Here is a 22,965-nt window from a genome sequence, read left to right on the forward strand (position 1 = left end):
GAATAAATGGCAGATTGACTTAGGCATTGCTATATTTTCTTTGTACCCTTTTAATGAATAATCGAGATCTCGATTAGAGGGATGCTGACCATGTTAACCTATAATTTGACAAATGATTTGCTGTTTATTATTTAGTTTCACGGCCGTTAAAAAATAGATAAGTTAATAATTAAAAATAAACAAAAGATGAGATAAGAAAGTCGATAGAAAACAAATGAGGCCGGGGGCTCGATAGTTCCTCGAGGATCTCCGGGTAACTTCGGAGACCCTCGGATACTTTTCGGTTAATCATCGAAGTATATTCGGAGCTCGACGCTCTTCGGAAAATCATCGCAGTTGTTTTGAATTAAATAAAACAGAAGTTGAAATATTCCGGCGGAATTCCGCAGGAATTCCGGATTCCGGCTTTTCCAAACTACCCAGATAACCCGACCGATATTTTTTCTTGTAACGACGAAAGACAAAACCAATTAGGTGATTAGTAATAACGAATGTAGGCTATCTCTTCAAGGATGTGATTATCTTTTACAGCACAAAGGAAAGCTAAAGGAAACTGAGGTGTTATCAACTCATAAATAACAAGTTACATCAGGGATAGTTTTGCGTAGTAAAATATTCCAAAAAGCTATGATAGTTTCTTATTCAATTAGCCCCCACCGTGGTTATTTTCAACTTCTCAAAGTGTTAAGAGCGAGTTCGTGAATTGACCGAGTGAAAATCAAAAAATGTGGCACATGTTCGAGAAATTGAAAACCTTCGTATTTTGCCCAGAGACACCCTATAGTGAACACAGAAACGTGGTAGGGTTTTTCTTTTCCAGACTTGCTTCATCGTAGAAAATTCACCAAAACTGAATTGAGCGTCGGTAGCCATAAAATTGCGGAAATCAGTGCCCCGAGTAGAGGCGAATGAAAATTGCTCATGAATAGCGCAAAAGAAAGCAAGGTTCGTGAATTTTATAGGTTTTTAGTGGAAGGATAGAGGTATAGTTTAAGTCTAAAACGAGACCGTTTCATTTAATTTGGAGCTCATGGAACGCTTTTGAAAATCACCAATATTTAAAAATCCAAGTATCACGTTTCGTATCAAATTTTCAACTTTCATTTTCCCCATGCGGTATAACTCAGAATCGGTTCAGGTTGAGTGTATTATAAGTCGAAATGGTGTTGTTCTCGGGGATATAAAAATTAGTTTGGGGCTTTTCATTTCCGTACGGAAAAACCAGGCTAAACTTTGTGAAAATCGCAACATCGACATTTACGTCCGCAACAATCTAATTAGACGCCCTGCGGTTAACTCCAGAATTCCAAGCACATTTTAGCAGTTAGCACCGTGTTCGATTAGGAAATCAATACAACAAGCTAGCCTTGCGTAGCTAACGACGACAAATTCAGTTGGATATTATCCCTGCTTTCGTTTCAAATTCTCATCCATTTCCCATAGTGAAATTGTTTGTAGTATTATTCCGTAAGCTAGCGCAGGGTTCTATTTTTGTTGGCATATTCGAACACATTTAAGTTTTAAGAAAGTTCTAGCTTCTAGAAAATTGAGCTTTATTGTGGAAGTGAAAGAGGACAATTCAATCAGTTATACCGGTAGGTCAAACGTTCTGTGCCGAACGGTAAAAGACGGAAGACGGGAAGCAATCCGTTACTGCTGTAGATGTAACATACTCAAGCGTTTATCACGCAAGGCTGAAATTATTTCAATCTTAAAAAAAAAAAATTTTCTTCTTCCCTTTTTGCGATTTTTCGGCCCCGAGAATCACGGATTATAATATGTAAATAACACTTCTTCATTAGATAATATAGAATATGTTACTTTGGAAGAGTATTTCACTGAAAAGAAGAGATACAACTGTGGGAGGACTCACGCCCACCCGGTTGAAATCCCTTTGGTAATTATTTTGAACTGAAAGTAATTAAACTCGGACGTGAGTGAATGAAGACATTGTGACAGGTTTTATTCGGTGGTTATCAAACAGATGGCATCCTTAAATGGAGGGATTCTAACCATTAGCCGTAGAACGGCAAAACAATTAGCCGTTAGGCGTAAAAATGGACAAATTTTAATCGTCAGTCGTAAAAAGCATTAAACGTAAAAAGTTAGCATTAGCCGTATAAAATGGCCAAAATTTCAACCATTAGCCGTGAAAGCCATCTTCCCATGGAGGCCCTCATTTGATTTCACATCTGTCGTAAAATATAGAAGGCAAGATCGGCGACCGTGACTTTCTACTTATTGACCAGCAATTGATTTGACTATTCAAGCTTCAAAACCTAGACCTTGTCGACCCTATCTTCCCAGCCATTCGCTTTAAATGCCTCCATATTAAAAGATAAACCACCATTATTCCATCGGAAATACTTGGGCCTCCCGGTTCAAATTCCCCTCCCCACCTTGGTAAGGTTCAAAGGACGACAGTCAAAAGCCCGTGGGTTGCCCCAGATATGAAGCCCCGAATTAATCGGTGTACAGCGTCATCAACACTGATTCAACATGTTTTGAACCTCAAAATCTAAAAAATTAACCTCGATTGGTACGCTGAGCAAAAATAATTTGATTGAGTTAATAACCACACCTACATGAAAATAGACAAAATTGCGATCATTGGTGACTCTTTCGAATCTCTCTACAATGAATTTTGAGCAGAACAACGCAAGCACGATGTAAAGAGGTTGCAAGGAGATGTATTTTCAAACAAAAACACTCAGTAAGAAAAGCAAATTTTGATGAAAACATCTCGAGCTTGAAGGTTATAATGCTATATGGCAGGACGGTCTTGTGGTAAATCCGAGCGTTCTGATTAGATCTTACTTGGTCTGGATTTTGTCAGACGGACCGTATCCACAGAAGTGATCATAAGCCGTGTCCTTTTGTTCGCGAAAGCCGGAAAATTAGAAATTAATAAAAAATTTTTCCCGAGTGTCATATAATAAAATACTTAGTAACATTACTTGCTTGAGCTGCATTAGGGGATATTGGCCCTTGGTCGTTTCCGATGTACGGACCTCACTGCGCTCGTACCGCACTTCCACGATTTCGGGCCATTAATCCTCAGTACGGCCCTCACGCTAAGTTAGTAAGAAGTTATTCTTTGGGGCAACTGCTTGTTTATCTTTAAACTGAATCGGGGACATTTCGAGCCCGTTACGAAATGTCAGCGGTATATCGTATTACCACATGTGGCCTAAGCGCACTGTGTGTGACTTTGGGTTTAAAATTCATCAACGCCAATAACTAACATAGTGAGATCGAATTCCAAGCCCATGTGAGGGCCGTTTAAAAAAGGAAAAATTGTTTTTAAAAAATAAGAAAAAATTGAAAAGGATAATAAAAGCTGGGAATAAAACATATGATGTTTCCTTTCCTTTTTTCCGTAGCCACTTTGTTGTCAACGGTCGTTTTAACTCTGTTTTGGCGACTTGCTTTGCAACGCGTGCGGTGTCACCAGTCAAATGTATAATAGAAAAAAATTATAAAAAAATTAAGAAAAAATCAAAGAGGAAAATAAAAGCGAGGACTATATCGTACAAAGTCTCATTTTTTCCCGTTACTTTTTTGTCGTTTACGGTCCTTTTAACGCTGTTTTGGCGACCTTCTTTGCAACGTCTACGGCAAAGAACATTTGACCTATCGGTATAAATGATTGAAGTGCCTTCTTTCAATTCCAAAATGAAGCTCAGTTTTACCCTAGAACTTTCCTAAAACTTAAATGTGTTTAATTTTAATTTAATTTTAATTTAATAACTTTTAGAGCGCTATTTTCATTCAATGATCAACAGCGCTCAACAACTTAGAATACTAGAGTAAATTCAAATTTATAAAACTAATTACATGTACATTAATATTAACAATGTATGTTAAAAATAAGAATAATATGGATCATGCATAATAAGGATCTTAATTAGGAATAAGGATCTTAATAAGGAACTTAATTAGTAATACTAATAAAAGTAATTGTCAGACAGGGTACTTTGAGAAAGCTGCACGCAATAAATAAGTTTTTAGCTTGACTTTAAAAATGGAAAATGATTGAATATCACGTAATTCAGCTGGTAGAGCATTCCATAAGTACGGGGCAGCTGCAGAGAATGATCTGTCCCCCAACGTGGCAAGCATTTTCCCCTTAGGAGGGTCAAGTAATAAACTTTGATTTGATCTAAGATCATATACATACCTAGGCTTGATATTAAATAGTTCAATGATATACCTAGGCGCCCATCCATGAATAGCTTTAAATGTTAAAATCATGATCTTAAAATGAACACGATGTTGTATTGGTAACCAGTGAAGTTGACAAAGCGCAGGAGAAATGTGCGAATACTTACTTAAACTCAGTACAAGTCTAGCCGCAGCATTCTGCACACGTTGCAGTTTGGCTATTTGCGACTTAGGAAGGCCATACAAAAGTCCATTACAATAGTCTAAAAGACTAGTGATAAAAGCATGAATAAGCGTTAATAACGAATCGCTAGATAAATAATTCTTAATCCTCCTAATATTATGTAAGTGATAAAACGCGGAATTACAAATTTTATTAATGCGCGTTGACATGGACAACTTATTATCAAACCATGCACCGAGATTTCTAACACAGGAGCTAGGGTAAATATCACAATCACCTACGGAAGTGTTCCATTCATCGTTGATCTTACCTAATTGTTGTCTAGTTCCTATTAAGATCAACTCAGTTTTATCGTGATTAATCATTAGCCTATCCCTAATCATCCAATTTCTTAAATCACAAATACATCTATTCATAGCATTGACAGCTTCATCAAGACTAGACTTATCATCAGACTTGAAGCTAAGATACAATTGCGTATCATCAGCAAAGCAATGCACTCTAGGAAGATGTTTCTTTATGATAGCGAATAGCTTTGATGCATGTACTGTGAAGAATAAAGGTCCGAGGCAAGAGCCCTGTGGAACACCACAGTCCAATTCAAAATAATTGGACAGAGTACCATGTATAGAGACCCGCTGGCTTCTTTGAGAAAGATAGAAGTGGAACCATTTGAGAGCATTCCCACGTAAACCAACATCATTATGCAAACGATCGAGCAACACATCGTGGGACACTGTGTCAAATGCTGCGCTAAGATCCAATAGAACCAATAACGTTACATGTTGGGAGTTCATCTTTAAAAGAATATCATTCATTACTATCAATAATGCAGTCTCAGTACTGTGGTATTTTCTATATGCAGACTGGAATGAGGATAAATGCTATTTGCCATCATATGTTCATGCAACTGATTGAAGACAGCTCTTTCAGTAAGTTTTGACACATACTAAAGATTACTTACTGGCCTATAGTTCTTAAATACCAGATCAAGACCGGTCTTCTTTAATAGCGGATTAACCAGTGCACATTTCCAGTTTAATGCGAACGAACCAGACTCCAGGGACAGATTAATGACTTTAGTAATAACTGGAAGAAGCACGTCAATACAGTTAATCACCATAGACGTTGGCATGGGATCCAAAATACAACTTTTCTTAGGAAAACCTTTAATGAGTTTACGCACATCTCCTTCTGACAATGGTTTAAAATGATCCATCAAAGCACCAGACCATGATTCAGTATCATCGCCAAAAACTTCTAATAAAGCTGAAGATGTTAATTTATCAAGCTTAGCGTGAATCGTTCTGATCTTATCAATAAAGAACGTGCCCATCTATCATGAAAGAAGAGCTTTGGCCTTGGAGACACATAAGTGCTAGAAAGTGCAAGTTGTGGCAAAAACCGAGGAAGCTGGATTTGGCCGACGAAATGTGCGACATATTCAGCAAGTGTAGACTTGCGAGGAGACAAATGCTTGTTGTTCGTGACAGAAGAACGAGCTTGCTAGAAGAAGAGCGCATTGAAAGAAAGCAGGCGTCGTCCAAAGTTAGATTGTCCTGCTTGAGCCCGGAAGCCAAAAATTGAGGCATGAGAACGTTCGAAAAGAGCGAAAGAATTTCATAAGAATCGCGGAGCGAATGATCAGTAGAACATCTGTAACAGTCAACCAACAACAGAATAGCGAGCTGATGAAACTAGTTCAGTCAATTGAATAGTGCAATGAAGGACAAGAAGGTTTAGCGAAAGTAGTGGAAGAGGCTGACAATCACAAGCCCGGTACTGGAGCGGTTATCCGTGAAATGTGGCAGATGGAGAAGGAATCATTTTTCAAGGACCAGGCCAAGAATGGTAAGTCAAGAAGTTTAAGTTTCCTTTATTCAAAAACACAAAGTAAACATCATTCATTACCATATTTCACCAGAGTTACAGTATGATACTCAAAGAGCCGTATTTCTTTCATACTATTTTAAAACAAAGTATGGTAGTAAAGCAGGTAGTTTGAAAGACAAATTAACGCACATGTACAAATGTACAATCAGTGAAAAATACTCTTTGGTGCCAGTTGATTAACAAGTAAAGTGATACTCATTATGCCACCCTTTTAAATTGAAATCATTGGTCGGAACCTTAAAAAACGCTTATCAGAGCTCGCTGCGTTTCCTTTTGCCTTAACTATATCTATATAGACTATGTACGATGAATGAAGGTTGGCAATAAATAAATGTATCTGTCTAAAGTAGAGTGTTCTTTTTCGATTTTAAGAAAATAATATTCGTTCGCTATCCGGTTATTTACATGTCAGCCATGTGCATAAATAATTTTTTTCTGTTTATGTCAGTCCCCATCGAGTCATTTCTTTCTCTTTCTTCTAGAAACTGGAAGGCAAAGTAATAAGTGGTCGTCTGCAACGATAAGAGTTGGTAAGTTTTTTATTTGATTAATTTTCATATGTTTTTCCAGAGAAATTTTTGCTAGAAACATGCATCAAAGGCATGAATTTATTATTATAGGGTTGCCCTGTATACAAGAGTCCAAATATCAGAACAAAAACAACCAAAAAAAACTTCTTGACAATGTGTCATAAACACAGAAAAAAAACTCGTGGTCTATTTCTTGATTTACATGTAAAAGGAAAAAGGAGACCATATAATTTGTGTTTTATACAATTTACTGTACTGTACATAAATGATTTTGTGTAATTTCACTTCTTTTATTTAATAGCTCTTGCTATCTATACCAGAAGTCCAGCAGCATTTCGTGCTGTTCGAGACCTAGGCATCCTGCAAGTACCGTGCACCAAATATCTTCAAAGTATCATTAGCAAAAATGCTGATGGGCCTGGGATCCATGAAGACTACATTGCTCATCAAAGGCAAGAATATGAAAATTTCACCAAAATACAGGTTGATACAGGAAAGAAAAGACCATTGGGCATTGGTGTCCTCGTTTTTGATGAGACAAAGGCTAGTAAAAGCAACCATAATAAAGTCTTAATATAAGTATAAATAAATTAACAAATATAGCTGCTGGTTCGTGTATTTTTGGGTCTTTTTCTTTTGTTCTTTCTTATAATTATATCAGGCTTTATTTAAAGAAAAATTTTATACAGTAGAAAATCTTTACACTTGTTAAGGTCAGCCAAGTAAGTGCGGAAAATTAAAACTATGAATTTCTGGATGTCCAAATTGGCAAAAGTTAAACACAGGACAGAACAAAAAATTAAGACATTGCTTTAGTGCAATCATCTTTAGTGCAAGCAATTTAACAGTTACTTCAACAACGTGGCAATAATTAATTAAGTTGATTTTACCTGGAAGCATTTAATTTACTTGAAACACAGGTGCAGTCAAAAATTGTTTGGAATTCAATGAATGGGACCATTAGGGGCTATGCTATGAGTCCAGAGGAATTGCCTTGGCTACATGATGTGTATATGAGTGTTGGAGGGAATTATGATTATTGGTCCTTATTTCATCTTACTCAGTTCGTCTGGTGTACGATCCTTTTGGCATCACTGGTTTAAAAGCAGTTTTCCCTATCTGGTAATCTTAGCCAGTCAACTGTTGGTGGCCGTCAAGGAAGTAATGCATGTACTCTTATTGCGTCGCTGTTTGGCTTTCAGTTTGGCAAACATGGTCTGCGAGAGTTAACTGCAAGCACCCTGCCAAGTCAGTGGTTTGAAGTACTGGCTGAAGCAATGTTAGAAGGAAATGCTCTGCATGATCTGCTGTTTGATGGAGAGGCTAGAAATCTTGACATAGAAGATGCTGTGGAGAGCTGTGGAGACGATTTTCATATTTCAAGTTATGATCAAGCCATTGGGTTTGATTTGCAATGAGGAGATTTTTCACCTCTGATCACCACTTTGCAAGCAAGGGCAAGCCGGCAACAGAAGCAAGTGGCTGTTATGATCTCTAGCCTCCGCACTGTGGCAGTTCTAATTTGGGAGACAGAAGCCATTGCAATTGTAGATTCGTATTCCCATGGACAACGTGGAGCCATGGTAGGCTATGTACCCCATGGACAGGGTAGCTGTCGTGACATTGTAAATTGGTACTAAGGGTGACGCAAAAATTCTTCAATGAAAATCTAGGCTTGTGCACTCTTACATTTGTTTCTTATGATTGCACGTACGCCTTTTGCCATAAAAGTTAATCCAAGTTCTTTGACTTTAGTGAATGGCGATAACAGTACATTAAACTTAACATGTAAGAGTTTTTAAGGGTCATGTATTGCTTTCCCTGCAAGCAATTACATTTTTGCTGTATGACTTGGCTTGCAAAAAGAGAATTTTTTCACAGGTATGCCACAGCTCATACAGGGAAATTGTAGCTTCTGGTGGCTGGGTAGAGTGTGACAGGTGTTAAAGAAGGGAATTTCTCAATGTATATCACACATGCATATCGGGAGCATCACATAACTGAACTGACTGAAAGAAAATTTAGTTTTACTAGAGATACTTACCTTAAAAACTGAAGTAAAGAGCGTAGATGTGTTTGGGGTTATAAATTAGGGCCAGGCTTCCCTTATATGTTTGTTTTCTTTAGCCCTCAAAATTTCTCTAACCTTAAAGTATGTTTTGTCCAGACCTGTGCGATCACATAATGTCTCCGAGTTCCATACTTCTTAAATGAAAATTAATAGAGTCTACCCTTTTTTAGTAATACTAAATGTCTTTAGCTTGTCTCTCAGTGACTGACCAACTTCAACAACTTTACCAGATTTGGCCAACTGGTTTCGTGATAAACCTTAAAATGAATTGTTTTCACTAACCCCTTTATTTCCTTTATCTTTTTCTCTTCTTTTTCCTCTAAAACACAACAACCTACTGCACCTTCTTATATATTTCCTTACAATCTTTCTAGAAGATTCTACAGATTTACAACACGACTATTTTTAGTAACACTACATCATAGAGTTTTCCAGAATTTACGGTAAACAACTCGAGTTTCTATAAATAGACGTCACTTACTCATGTCGAAACATAGTTAATAGAGGGGACTGGTTATGAAGGCCGGTATACATGAAAGGGCCGGCCTATTGTTCGGCTACTGAGGTTGAAACGTACCGTGACGTCACGCGAACGTGCACATCCTTGATTTGCATTACAAGGCAACATTGCGGATAGTAGTGAATATTTTATTTTCGGAGACGATTTTGATGCCATTTTAAACATTTTAGAAGAAGAAGAAGAAGAAGAGCTAGATGAATACTTTACAGAAGCTGCTGACGATGTAAGTATTATAGCCTTCCTCATCAGTTTAAAAAGCGAGAGAAAACAACTGTTTTGCTATTGCTATTTCGGTATGTTAGACAAGATCGAATTCAACTGTTTATCGTGCTTTTGTGTCGGGTATTCTGTAATCTGTTTAATATCATATCAATTTGTAATAGGTCGAATTCGATGAACTAGTATGCGAACTGTGTTTCAAGAAGTGCAAAAGCAAGAGTGGGTTAAAGAGACACAAAACAGCGAAGCACAAAGACCAAAATGGTGCAGATTCGTCCGAAAAGCCAAGGGAAAGAGAGCAGTTCACCTTCAAGATTTATTGTGAAATCATCCACAAAGCAAAAGCCAAAATAGTTGGAAAGAAATTGTATCCAAGTTCGATTAGAGAGGAAATAAATACCTACCAAACAAATCCAGCAAATGGAGGTATAAGCGAAATCAAAAACATGTATGGTCGCTTGGTCAAGTCTGGCAACGCGGAACGATTCTATACTTCCTTCTACTCTGCAGTAGTCTCAAATGCAGTAATTTATTTTGAGGGGTTGTCTAGGGATACAGCGACATTGCTATCTACCAAAATGGCAGATTTTATATTGGCTGGCAGCAAGGAGAAAGCCAAAGACTCTAGTATTTGTACTTGTGCACCATTAACTAAACTCTCAGCTGAAGAAGAAGCTGGACTACAGTACATAGGAGGATATGTTCTACGTAAACTTCATAACAAACTGGCAAATAGTAAAAAATCACCGGAAATTGAACAAGCAATTCTTAAGGCTGGAAAGTCAGATGACCAGGCTGTTCCAGATAGCCAGAGGCTATTAAACTTCATCTTTAAATCGTGGAGGCTTATGGACAATAACAAAGAATACCCAAACAATTTTTGAAAGAGCTGAGCTCTATTTTAGGGATATAACTTCAAAGGCTGACATAAGAAAGCTTGATTGTACTGACATTATATCAAGATCTACCCTTGACATAGATGTAGTTTCTGCATATCATTTAATTTTGTCTGATGCTGAACTTACAGCAGAAAGCACTGTTGCCAAAGATGTACTACATAACATCATTCAACTGTATGTAAGAGTCCGCTCCTTTTCTTTCGCAAGGGATATCACACAGAAGCATAAGGTACAAGCAAAGCAGTTGAAATCCAAAGCGCTACGTAAGAACATAAGCAGAGCTTGTAAAGAATCTGAAAATGACAGGCAGTCCTAGTCCAATATAAATTTTAATGACTTTTCACCATATTGCTAAAATCATATTGATTGACTCAGAGGATTTTAATGAGCATTAAAAGTTACCTGGCTTATACTTTTCCCAAGAAACATTGTTATTGATGTTATACAAAATTAACATTTTATCATTACATTTAAAGGCTGTTACTGACTGTATGCATGAAACCCATGTTCCTCATCTCTCTGGAATCAAATAAATACTTGTCACGGTTTATAATTACTTTCAGCTAATTGAAATGGTAACAAGTATAGTTTACTTAATACAATAGAGTGAGCACAAAAATCATCCATCAAATATAGTCATTGGACTAAGAGTTATCTCTTGATCTTCTCCTGGTACCATTTGATTGATATTTTGTAACTGTTAACAAATGTTTCATGGATTAGGTGCACTCACTCTCCAAAAGTGGAATTTGTGAATAAATTGCATCTATTTTTGGAAACAATGTCCTGCTCAAAAACAATAAAAAGTAATCAGTAAATTGTAAATAGCGAAATAGGAATTTATTACGAGAATTAAACTTGTGAAAATCAGCACACAAACAATGGCAAATACATGACAACTTCAATCATAGACTCAATAATGATAGTCACAAAAAATATTGTAAATAGAATTTAATGTTTTGGTTTCGACCATTGCTGCTGGTTGACTAGTTAAAAAAGAAAAGCAATATTAATAAGAATAAGCACGACAACTGCTGTTGGTACTGCAGTAAGCATGTAGGTTTGTGAGCTGGCCGAACAGAATTGAAAGTACAAAAATTACTCGAATACTTAGACGTTTCGATATTCTTTGGATCGAAATGCTTCTTACATGTAAATACATTTCCTTTATCGATTTGACTTTGGAAATCTTTGTCGATAATTCTTGTTTTGGTCAGCTGATTCAGCCACTCTTTGCGCCATTTTTCTTACTCGGCATTTCGCAGGGAGGGCAACTTAAATATGCCGATTCCTTTCGTTCTACGACATGTACCGCAACCAAACACGGCACAATTGTCGCCAGGCATTGTAATTTCGAGTTTAGATACTTAAATAAACTGTCCCGGTGGACAGATCTACATCATGACGCTTTAGAAACAGATCGAACCACGTACACAAGTCTTCTAGCTCCCAGCCATCTTGAATGTGTGTGCACGGTCACGCTTGGTTGGCTTCGATAAACTCGAACAATAACCTAGCTCTCTGATGTATGCCGGCCTTCATAACCAGTCCCCTCTATTAACTATGGTCGAAACCACTAGAACTTTCCTAAAGGACTAATCAAGAATGTTCTGGAAATCATAGGATAATTGATAAACGTGCCAAATAACATGTCTTCTGTCCACCAACTCCTTCTCCAATTTTCCTCTGAAGAACTCTTTTGTTCTTGTGTTACATAGTTTGTGAAGTATATCACGGTATATCTTATTAATTACAGAAAAAGGATAAGTTGTCCTTAATGCTCCACATTTTCCTATTGACCATTTGCAAGATTTAAACAATTGCTCATCATTATACACATTAAAGTGAACTACTTCCAAAAAATTCTTTTTGTGCTTGTTTAGTTTCCTCTCATTCACGTTTTCTCTGATTGTCAAATCAGCATCCCTAACAAAGTTAAGAAAATCCTTTTTCACAAAAGTCAAATTACCCTCATCAAGCAGTTTTAGAGCCTGAGAAAGACTGTTTTTGTCAGATTCTTTAAGTTTCTCCAAAATATCCAGTTCAAGCTCCATGTTAATCCTGCTTTGCGAAGTGACCTTTCTCTTGCCTTTCTTTTCTGACAGGGTATCTTTTCTTAGTTTAATCATTTGACAGAGAGCTGCCCCTGACATTCTGTACAAATTAACATCATCCTCTGGCAAAATGCTCTGCTGAACATGATCTACAGGCTTAGCAAGATTGTACGATTCGGACTGGGTGAAGTCGTAAACAACAGAGTGCGCAATTCCTGTCACGGCCCGAATTGTAGCGGATGAATGGTTAATGGACGAGTCGGTAAACACTGGAGCACATACCTCTGAATTTTTTGATGAACCTTCCAAATAGCTTGTTAGAGTGTTCATCCAGCGCAATGTCAAATGAAGTTTGCGGTCTTTCCTTTCTTCCTCTGCAACTGCAGATACATGTTCCATGCAAACCGAAAACATGTGATTCACCAGATTTCGCAGCTCGTTGTAGCGAGCCTCGAGTATTTCCTCAATAAGCTCTCGATAGGTGTTACGAAAAATAGTATTGCGTGACTAGCGCTACATTCTAGAGGCTTCGCGAGAGTTCGTTGTTTGTTTATTTTTAGGTTCGTACGTGAGCGTTTCTAAATCGGTGTATTTTGTAATCCTTCTATAATTAGAACTATTACTAATTTAGAGAATTCTAGAAGCCTATTGTAAGAGTATATAAGTAGACGAGTCCTAGCGAAGTTTTTAACTAATCTTTCACAAGCGAACAGAGTTGGAGTTAGCCGTGTTTAGTCAAGCGTGACAAGAGCTGTATTTATTCAAGTTGGCGGAGGCCGTGTAAGTTTGTCGAGTACGAGTTGCTTAGAGTTTAACTTGTGGAAATTACGTTCATTTTCGAATAAATCTTCTTGTTGTTGTTCCGACAACCCTGCGTTCAGTTTAGTGCCGAACAAACTTTCCTCAAAACATTCGAACACGTAACAATAGGTTTCCAATTGTTTCATAACTGGTTGTTTACAAAGCTGTTCCAATAAGAAATTCCAGCTCATGGGACGTTTACCCTCTAGTTTCATTATAACTTCGTCTAGTTCCTTTTTTGTCAGCGTCTTTGTTGCTTTCTTTTTTCGATTCCCGCCGCGATTTGCTTGATACTTTTTGGTGTTTTTGTTTTTGTTGGAATTACTGGTCGTGCTTCACTAGTGCCGGGAACGACTTTCGGCTCCCTCGACTTTTTTGCGCGACGATTAACATTCCCCGCTCTCTGTTGGCTTTTCGCTTTAGGTTTCTTTCTTCCACCTTTATTTGGTGCCAAAGGTCCTGCACCGAAATCACTCTCGTCGCTGTTATCGTGCGTAGCACTTGTTGAAGTTGAAAGTTCGCTATGAGCATCGCTGTCCGCGCCGGACCTCAGTTCCTCCTCAAAGTCACACGTGTAAATGGGGGAACCTCTGGAACCAGCGGAATCATTAACGCTTGGTAGAAAAATACTAATGAAATAAACTAAACATATATAAACAATGTTCGAGATTTCTTTAACGGACATAAAGAAGATAACGTGAAAAACACTATAATTTCATTGTTTCTTAACTCCCATGAGGAGGCAGAATTTCTTTTTACGAATTGCAAGGCAGAATTTCTCTTTACAATATCAATACAATATCAAGTACACAAGTGATGAGAATAGAGACAAATGTTAATCAAGGGCTTATTGGTTTATTCAATATCAAATTCTTTAAAGCTAACTTCACAAGAATCGTATGGCAGTCATAAAGAAAATTATTAGTGAGGTCTTGGTAGGGACAGGGCTAATGATCTGAGGAGTTGTCTTCACAATTTTGTCGCGCTATAAACTGGTTTACCTGATCGGATACCTCAACTCGGCCCAGGGGTTTCTCGGTTATCGAAACTCGAAATGGCAGAGGGTTTGAATGTGGTAAGCAAAGTGGTCTCGCGTCCTTGTTGCTGCCTTGGACGAAATATTTGCACCAGAGGTCAAACAAGTTTTTACGCAAAATTCTAATGACGCCTGTTTTGACGTTGGACGCATTATGGGATTTTCCTTTAACGAGAGAAAGTTTTAATTCGTGATAAAGCGAAGGAGAACTTCCGATTCGGGTGAGTTGCTCTTTCTATTTGGTTGTTTTGTAGGCATGACCAAAATTTACTCAGGTTGTTGTCATACAAAGGTCAAGAAAGGGCCGATGTTTTAGAAGTGAAAGAGCTGCACCTGCAGAACCACTCCCTTACGGTCTGCGGGGCATTTATCCGAAATTTTCTTCCCAGTTCAACTTAGGTTTTTGTGAACACTGAATAATGAACTTTTCGAAAATACAGTAAATGTATTTGAGTTACATGGTTACACCAAATGGGTGCTAATTCAAACTTCTGTAAATTTACCAACGGTTTAAAATTCTATGAAAAAAAAGATACGTCAGCCACAAGTTCACTAGAAATGTTTTAGAGCTCAGCCATGCTCACTAATTCGTGATACGATCACCAGACCACGCTTACAACCAAGATGGCTGACTCGGACCACGTGACAGACGCTCGACTCTCGTGGACAAATAAATAAATAAATCAGATCGTGTCATGTGGCTACACACTTTATGTAAGCCACAAAAATGTGCGCGTCAAAATTTCACATGTGTCCATAGAAGCTTAGCAAAATTGCCTAATTAGTATGTATGAGCTAGGCCTTTTGTTTTTCTCTTGTTGGCTGTTTCTTGTTTTGAAGAATAGGCCGGCTTTAATTGTTCCTTCCATTACCATTTCAACCGACCTTCCCAATAGTACAATCACATATTAATGCGCCATCGTAATCGAACAATATAAATGGTTCGTCTTGGCTTTTATATAAAATAACTAAGGCTAAACTTTAGGCACAGTGTGAGTACAGGTAGATGCTCAACCACTTCCTATATGTTCCGATAGTTTGGATTCAAACTTGCCCTTTAACCCTTTAACTCTCAAGAGTGCCTAAAGGTCAGTCAAGTAATCACTCTATAGGGACACGGTGATCAAGTATCTAAATCAAGTTTAGCAGATGATCACATACCTTCATCCAAACTGCTATAACCTAGTTGTTTATTATCTTTCTAAAATGATGGGAGTACATGGTGAATAGGTCATTTGAAAGTTACTTGTATGGGAACAGGTTAAGCATCAGTATCCAAATTAAACCTTTTTGAAAACCATCACCCCAAGGATGTGCATGTGACCAGAGGATTTTAGGAACTAAAAAGGTGTCAGCATCATCTCCCATAGTGGCCTGATAGATTCAGTCATGAAGAATATGCCCACTTTGTCGCTCAAGACTTGGTCTTGGATGGACTTGAGGGGGAACTACTAAATGCAGAGTGCCAGTAAATATATCCAGGCGTACCATGGAGTAGTCTATGGTGTCCAGAAATGTTAAATCTGTATCTCGTCAGGTCTGGTTTCCATTTTTTCAGATCATTGAAACTTATTTTACCTACCGTAATGGACAGCACTTGTCGCCTTTTGGATCAGTGATTTGCATTCTTCTAACAGTCACAAAGAGCTTAAAGCAAAGTGTAGTCAAGACTATCATACATGCCCTTAAATTTCGATCTAGCTAAACATTCAAGTACTTCATCAGATTGTCCGAGGGTTAGTTCATCGAGGCAAGTGGTGATCATAAGCCATCCTTTATTGGTATAGTAACGCTTACTGCGCTTCGAGGTTTCATTCCACGGAGTAGAAAGTACATGTCGAATGGAACTAACATCTCTTGATTCAAAATACATATTTAGTTTGTCTCTCGGTGACAACAAACTAACAACCAGAGACACGTCTGCATACAATGCGTAATCTATAATGTTTTCAAAGCAAAACTATTAAAATATGAAAAATAGAACTGAAATACAACTGAATTAGAACATAACTAAATGACAAACGACTAATTAAATTATTTTTATTTAAATTTGTACTATGACTAATAGTAATACAACTCTACTCACCTGGCTGATACTGACTGCAGGGTGTATCTACAAGGATGGAGTCTACAGAATGAATACAACTTGGTGAGGCAATTGTTAACTGTTGAAAAACACTCAAAATTGATTTTTGATGCGCATGCCATCAAGAAGTACAACAATAATAAAACAGGAATTAAACTCGATCGAAAGCAAATAAGATAATCACCTGAACCAACCGGAATAAGATACCCTGTTTCGTGGAAAATTAACTTAGAATCCTCTTTTCCTAACCCTCTGTCTACTTTATGCCCGGAAATATTTGCTGGCACTCTGCACTTAGTATTTACCCTACGAGTCTATTCAAGACCAAGTCTTGGGCAATAAAGGGGGCATATTGTCCATGTATCAACATCGCTGGGTCTTTAGAAAACAGCTGCTGTACTCAATATCAAGTCAAACTCGGTGAACACACCAGTGAATGAAAAATGAGCCAAATGCCCTGCTGTTTCCTTGTCACACCAGAGCAAAGGTACCATTCGCCTATCCGGCCTTTTCTGTCTTTTGGATTGTAGCCACAATCATCCACGACTGGAGATTCAAATGAACAACAAATTTTCATTCTTCAAGATATTTAAACTCAGTGGCTTGTTGCGCACTAAGTTTTTTCACATGAAATTAATTGTGACGTTACGTTTTCTTGCTTATTGCCTATAAGTAGTAACAAGTTTGAAAAAATACGATTTTTTATTTGAACAGAAAACCTCTCATTTCTCCTATTTGGATTTTATAGAAAACATTTTCTGCAACTTTTCAATTTAAAAGTTTTTTTAATACCACTTGCTTAATAGTCCTTTTTACAGTTCCCGGCGCCATATTGAATGTGTAACCGCGCAAACATGATAGCGAGGTTAGTGTTGAGTCGCGGAAGATTCAAAACAGCTGATAGCAGTGTTGGAGTAGCCTCTGTAGTGCGATTTCACGTTCTTCTTTGCAACTCGGCCTAGGTTGATATTGTGTTTTAGGCAAAATTGGTGAATGAGGATAACAAAAATGCGAAAGAAAAGGTCAGTACCTTCAACTCATATATTACGAGGTGATATATATACTCTTTTGAAAATTATATTCTTGGAGAAAGCTCTTTTATTCCATGCGAACAATTTATCAATAGAGTGATGTATGATTTACTCTGGCTGTGGAGTTATGCACTGAAGTGAAATTGAAGATTTGCATGATAAAAATTTTCTGTTTTCTTCAGATCTCTGTTACAGACAACCTTGTGGACAGGAGGACCCGCTCTCCAACAATTTTGGGAGATGATGGGAAGATCTCTGGCCCGGGCCGTAGTGCAAGACGAAGAAGGCTGCAGACATTAAATGCTGCAAAAATGTTGCATGGAGCCACTGCTGAGAATATGACACCAGCATATGCAGGTCTCATGGCAGTTTTGAATGAAAGTGCTCCATTGTCAGTATTGAGTGATGCAATGATAAAATGTGCTAAGTTCACAAAGAAAGTTATTCCTAAAATTGTAAAACAGAAGATTAATATTTTTGAGAAAAGTCAAACAAATTTTATTAGAAGTGTAAATATTTTGTACAGGGGTGGCATTGCAAGCAAGCAGAAGTATAATTCAATAAGGACATCATTAACAATGTGCTTAGATGATGCTGGAGTTAAAAGAAGGCATATTGAATTCATGAGCAACATTCCAGTACCAAGACTTCTTTCTTATAAAGAGGTGCTTAAGAAAATTAATCAAATAGACACAGGTGATTTATGTGATGTAAGGGAAACACTTTGCCAAGGGCTCAAGGAAGAAGATATGGTTAATGGGAAATACAAGGACCTTTTAAAGCTATTGTTGAAAATGGCACAATTTCATCTCAGTGCCAACAATTGCAGGAAGGATAAGCTCAACTGGTTTGGGAAGCAAGAGGGAACTTTTAAAGTTGCCATAGGGGGGGATGGTGCACCCTTTGGAAAGGATGACCAAGCATTGGCTTGGTTAGTTAGTTTCCTAAACTGTGGTCAGCGTGTGTGCAGCTCTGCAGAGAACTTTCTCTTACTTGGGGCCAATTGCTCTGAAGACTGTGAGCCTGTTCGCAGATATGTGGCACTGCTTGAAAGGCAAATGACTGAAATTGAGGGGAATATGTTTTCAGTAGAAATTGATGGTAAGGAGAAGTTTGTGTCCTTTCAATTTGAACTGCTACCCAATGACATGAAATATTTGGCTTTTCTAGGAGGAGAACTAAGTATATCTGCCTCTTATTTTTCTCCATTTGCAGACATCAACAAAAGTGATATTACCGACACTCAAGGAAATTTTGGTTTAAAAAAACAAGACAAATGGAGTCCATGGAACTATAATCAAAGAATTAGAGTGGCAGCTGCTGTGGAAAAGAAGAAGGAAGAGGTAAGTAAAACAACCCTGAAACCAGCTACAAAGCGTGAGAAAATAACATCCTTCATCTCACAGAAAAAATCTAGGCAAGAGTTTCCTCCTTTGGTTGGTAAATTTATTGATAGGGCCAAAGCAGAACCCCTTCATTTGAAGAATAATGCTTGGCAACAATGGAACTCATCTGTCTTGATGTATTCTTTGTCACGGAGTCATCTTGGTGAATGCGAGTCTATTTTAGATGTTTCTCCAAACAGCTGTTTTGGTAAGTATTATCATGCCATTAGATTCAATGTGAAAGCAACACGTTTAGCAAAAAAGATCAGGAAGTGGTTTGCAGATGACAGAACAAAGAATAGACCCTTGGAATATCGATTTACAGGTAAAGAGTCGCGTCTTTTTTGTCACAATTTCATGTATATTGTCGAAAGTCTGAAAACTGATGAAGATCAGAATGTTCACACTTTCAAGTTACATGTTTTTGCCTACACAGGTTTGAATCTAAGAGATTCAGTCTCTCTTTTTAGTAGGGTCACAATGTCAAGTGAGCAGGTTCAAAGTCTCAATCAGGTTTGTTCCAACTATTTCAGAGCTACTGCACTCTTTCTTAAAAGTACCCCTACCTCCTGGACAATTGGCCACATAGTGCCTGTGCATGCCCAGCAACTCCAGGAAACTCTAGGTTTGGGTTTGGGAATTAATACAATGGAGGGAAGGGAGGCAAAGCATGTTACTCTTGCCAAATTTACTAGCAATACCCAGTTTAACAACAGATGGAATCAGGTTTTTAAGCATGAGTACATTTCATTATTCTGGTTACGAGAAAATGGGTGTGATGAAACTGTGTACAAACACACTTCAAATGTATATATACCTAAGAGGTGTTTTACCCGTGACTTTTGCTACTGTGGTCTTCCTAAAGATGGTGATGTAGAGAAGTGTAGTTTTTGTTCTCAACACTTTCAAAACTTAGTTTTGGACTGTGTTCTTCAAGGTAAAACCACGCTTGAGGCTAAAGAAGCAATAAAGTAGCTTGAAGGTGGCCTGTAATGTAATATTTTCTTAGAATTTGCAAACCACAGACAAAAATATAACTATTTTATTGTTATGATAATGTACTTAATATATGGCCCTTCATGAGATACTCAATGTATACCCTAACATACTATGTTAAAAGGAAAACAAATTATATATGTAGATTTTGAATACCTCTGGAATAATTTTTCAGATGTTTGTAGATCAATCACCAAAATCAGAGCAAATTGTCAAAGAAAGTTGCTCTCTATCAAAAACCATATTATCAATTATCATAGTGGATATGAAACACTATTAAGCCCGTATGTTTGGAGTATTGAAAGGAAAATGAATTTTGCCTCAATTCTCAGTAATCAAAATGATGTATAGTATCTAATATATAAAATAGTATGAGTGATTCAAGAGGAAGCAAATTACCAGTAGTGCATTGAATTTTCAATATGAAAAGTTTATAGTAATATTTAAATATATATACATATATATATGAATATATTATGGATATATTCAGAGATTACAAATGGTACTTTACTATTTCAATTTTTCATTAATAGACAATAGTGCATTGAATATCAATATGAATAGTTTACAGTAATATATAGATGTATATATTAAAGATATATTCAGAGATTACAAAAGATACTTTACTATTTCAATTTTTCATTAATATACAAAACATTGCATGCTGAATGCATTGCCATCAGAAATTATTTATGTCTTTAATGTTACTATTACGATAGTTGATTACAAAATTTTAAAAAGATATATGTATTTGATTGTCTCTGAGTTCCTCCTCAAGGACACAAATTTTGAATTCAATATCAATATAATTATGGCAATGGGTACTTTAAAAATGAAAAATAGAAAATATATATTTCAGATGAAAACAAGTATATTAAAAGTATTAGACTGAAAGGAGTGATCGTAGTTACTGTTCATTTCACACATGCTGAGGCCAGTCATGCTCATTCCAGTAGCCGTAATGAAAATCAATGGTGATTAATTCTTTTCTGTACGAATATTTTATTCCAAACTGTTTTTCCGAACTTATGATTGCCTCTACGCGCTTGTTACCTTTAATTCTTCTTTTCAAAAAGGTATTTTTATTCAGATTTTGATCTGTACAATCAGAAAATACCTTTCTCACTCTGTCATGAGGTGAAAGCAAACACACAGTTCTTTCGTGTTCAGTCAGCTATAACTCCGAAATGTGTCCGCGAAACAATAGCTTCCAAAATTTGAAAAAGCTCTCTGTGCAGCTTTTCCTCCACGACTACTTGCCAGGTGTGTTTGACGGAACATCGTGGAGACATTCGTCGCTGAAATGTCTTGAGCCAATCCATGGCTTGCCTTTGAAGCATTGGAAAATAATCTCCCAAGATGTGCTTAAATCCGGTTCGGGTTATTGAAGTGTCGAACCGAAACTGGTGCCAACAACCCTTTTATATCATCTAGGGCTTCGCTCATATTATTAATTTGACCATCTTTTCCCGAAAGTTCAGCTTCTGCGACTACAAGCGCACCACAAACAGTATTAAAAAACACTGCACTAGCGTCCGCCATGTTTTGTTAGAGAATAGCCAGTTGGAAGTTAGCCGCTGGCGCATTACTTGAGCCCGTCGGTTTGGCCAAATTAGAGCCTAAAAATCCCCGGCGTGTTGCAAGTACTTTTAAGACGTTATTTATATCATTCAAGCATTCATTATTACCACTGATAGCGAATGATAAACAAAGTCGGTCTTTCCTTTTATGTCGCCGACTCCGCCGGAGAGCGAAATTTCTATGACTTTAAAGCCTTGGTGTGCATAGCAGCATAAAAACCTCAGAAAAACAACTCTACAGACGGTAAGTTTATCATCTCTACTTCTCGTATTTAAATATTAAACGTTTATTTCACTTAGTACATATAAAAGTAGTTTTTTGAAGCTACCTTACTTTTCACACGGCACTTAAGTGAATAGATACAAAAATCTGTATTTTATTTCAAATTTAAAAAGTGAAAAGATAGGGGAAACATTGTTCTAAAAGTCTGTGGAATAAGTAAGTTTTTTACTGCTTTTACAAGTACGAACGAGGTCTCCAAAAATGGGCTAAATTCGACCTTCGTATGACGCTAACTATGCGTAACTTGAGTTTTATCAATTGACTCGAAAACAAAAGAATTTTTCAACAAACTATCTTTGTCTTGGTTTGTTTTATACCTATAGGCCTACCTAATACTAGAATATGAGCCAATTCGATTTTTTGACTCTTGCCAGTGATTTGCGAATTTGTCTGATTATTGGTGACATCTTCTCTTAACCATAAATTGGATAGATGCCCAACCACTGTCCCTACAAATTGGGTGTTAGATATGGTTATCTTGTAGCCATAATCCTTAAACTCCCAGAAGTGATTAACGGGTAAGTTTTCCTTGTAGTATTCGTATATTATCCAGCACTCAGATAAAGAGAATACTTAAATGTATCAGGTAGAGGTTATCTTAATCTAACACCAAATTATCCTAACTCATTTACAAGGAAACTTGTAGCAGCTAGAGGAGAGAATTGACAATCTGATCTTGAGAGTTAGAGGGTTAATTTGGGTGCATGCTCCGCCTGTTCCCATACCTGTACATGTAATTTGCATACCTTATTCACCATGCAGTTATATCATTTATTGTAACCTCTATTGAGGGATTTTACTTGAAGTGGGAAATAACACAGCATGAAAATCGAGATTTAGGGAGACTTAGATGTTGAGTAAATCTGCGTAAAGTTTTGTACGAAGCTTTACGTCAACTTTACCTACTACGTAAGGATATATAAAGGAAGCTTTACGCGAAAAGAGCGTAAAGCCTGCGTAAACCTTACGTATAGTTTGTGAGTCGACTTTACGGTTATTTACACCTAGTGTAAATGAAACGAAAAGTTGTTTATTGTTTAGCCCAAATGGATAGAGCACATAAAATGACATAATTCTTTGAAATGTAGGAGTTTTAATAGTTAAGCACAAATAATTATTTGTGCGGGCACAATGATGAAACATCCCCAAAACAGTCTAAGCCTAGCTTGAGTTAAAAGCTTGCAACAATTTTCATTTTGAAAAATATGGTCTGAACTGGGACTTTGTTATTGC

At 37.2% G+C, this 22,965-nt stretch overlaps 2 protein-coding genes and 2 pseudogenes across 5 annotated transcripts; 3 read left to right on the plus strand and 1 right to left on the minus strand.

Annotated features, from left to right (window-relative positions):
- Positions 1-5,689: 5,689 nt before the first annotated feature.
- On the plus strand, positions 5,690-10,892 carry LOC148732926 (uncharacterized; annotated as a pseudogene). The gene is made up of 5 exons (XR_016000358.1): positions 5,690-5,896; positions 6,067-6,199; positions 6,724-6,771; positions 7,073-7,318; positions 7,824-10,892. The product of XR_016000358.1 is annotated as an uncharacterized LOC148732926 (transcript).
- On the plus strand, positions 10,028-10,892 carry LOC148732927 (uncharacterized). Its single transcript, XM_088758504.1, is given in 2 exon segments — positions 10,028-10,399; positions 10,401-10,892. Coding segments are annotated over 2 exon segments (768 nt in total). The 3' UTR covers positions 10,797-10,892.
- Positions 10,893-14,375: 3,483 nt separating this feature from the next.
- On the plus strand, positions 14,376-20,763 carry LOC148732928 (uncharacterized). Of its 3 annotated transcripts, none has more exons than XM_088758492.1 (2): positions 14,376-14,592; positions 17,671-20,763. In XM_088758492.1, the coding sequence occupies exon 2, from the start codon at positions 17,800-17,802 to the stop codon at positions 19,846-19,848; it is 2,049 nt and encodes a 682-aa protein (XP_088614618.1). In that variant the 5' UTR covers positions 14,376-14,592; positions 17,671-17,799; the 3' UTR covers positions 19,849-20,763. The 3 variants fall into 3 exon arrangements, with proteins under 3 accessions (XP_088614618.1, XP_088614619.1, XP_088614617.1); XM_088758493.1 differs by lacking the exon at positions 14,376-14,592 and having other exon boundaries at positions 15,887-18,831; positions 18,945-19,128; XM_088758491.1 differs by lacking the exon at positions 14,376-14,592 and having other exon boundaries at positions 16,843-18,589; positions 18,704-20,763.
- On the minus strand, positions 19,900-21,517 carry LOC148732929 (uncharacterized; annotated as a pseudogene).
- Positions 21,518-22,965: the final 1,448 nt, after the last annotated feature.

Source organism: Stylophora pistillata, chromosome 4, assembly GCF_964205215.1.
Source record: "Stylophora pistillata chromosome 4, jaStyPist1.2, whole genome shotgun sequence".
In the NCBI taxonomy this organism is placed as follows: domain Eukaryota; kingdom Metazoa; phylum Cnidaria; class Anthozoa; order Scleractinia; family Pocilloporidae; genus Stylophora; species Stylophora pistillata.

What these genes read in the sequence shown, in the direction of transcription:
- LOC148732928 (XM_088758491.1), top strand. Translation starts at nt 17,644, where the DNA reads ATGATAAAAATTTTCTGTTTTCTTCAGATCTCTGTTACAGACAACCTT. An exon ending in GTTTTCAGTAGAAATTGATG is followed by an intron (nt 18,590 to 18,703) that starts GTAAGGAGAAGT and finishes CTCCATTTGCAG; the next exon opens with ACATCAACAAAAGTGATATT.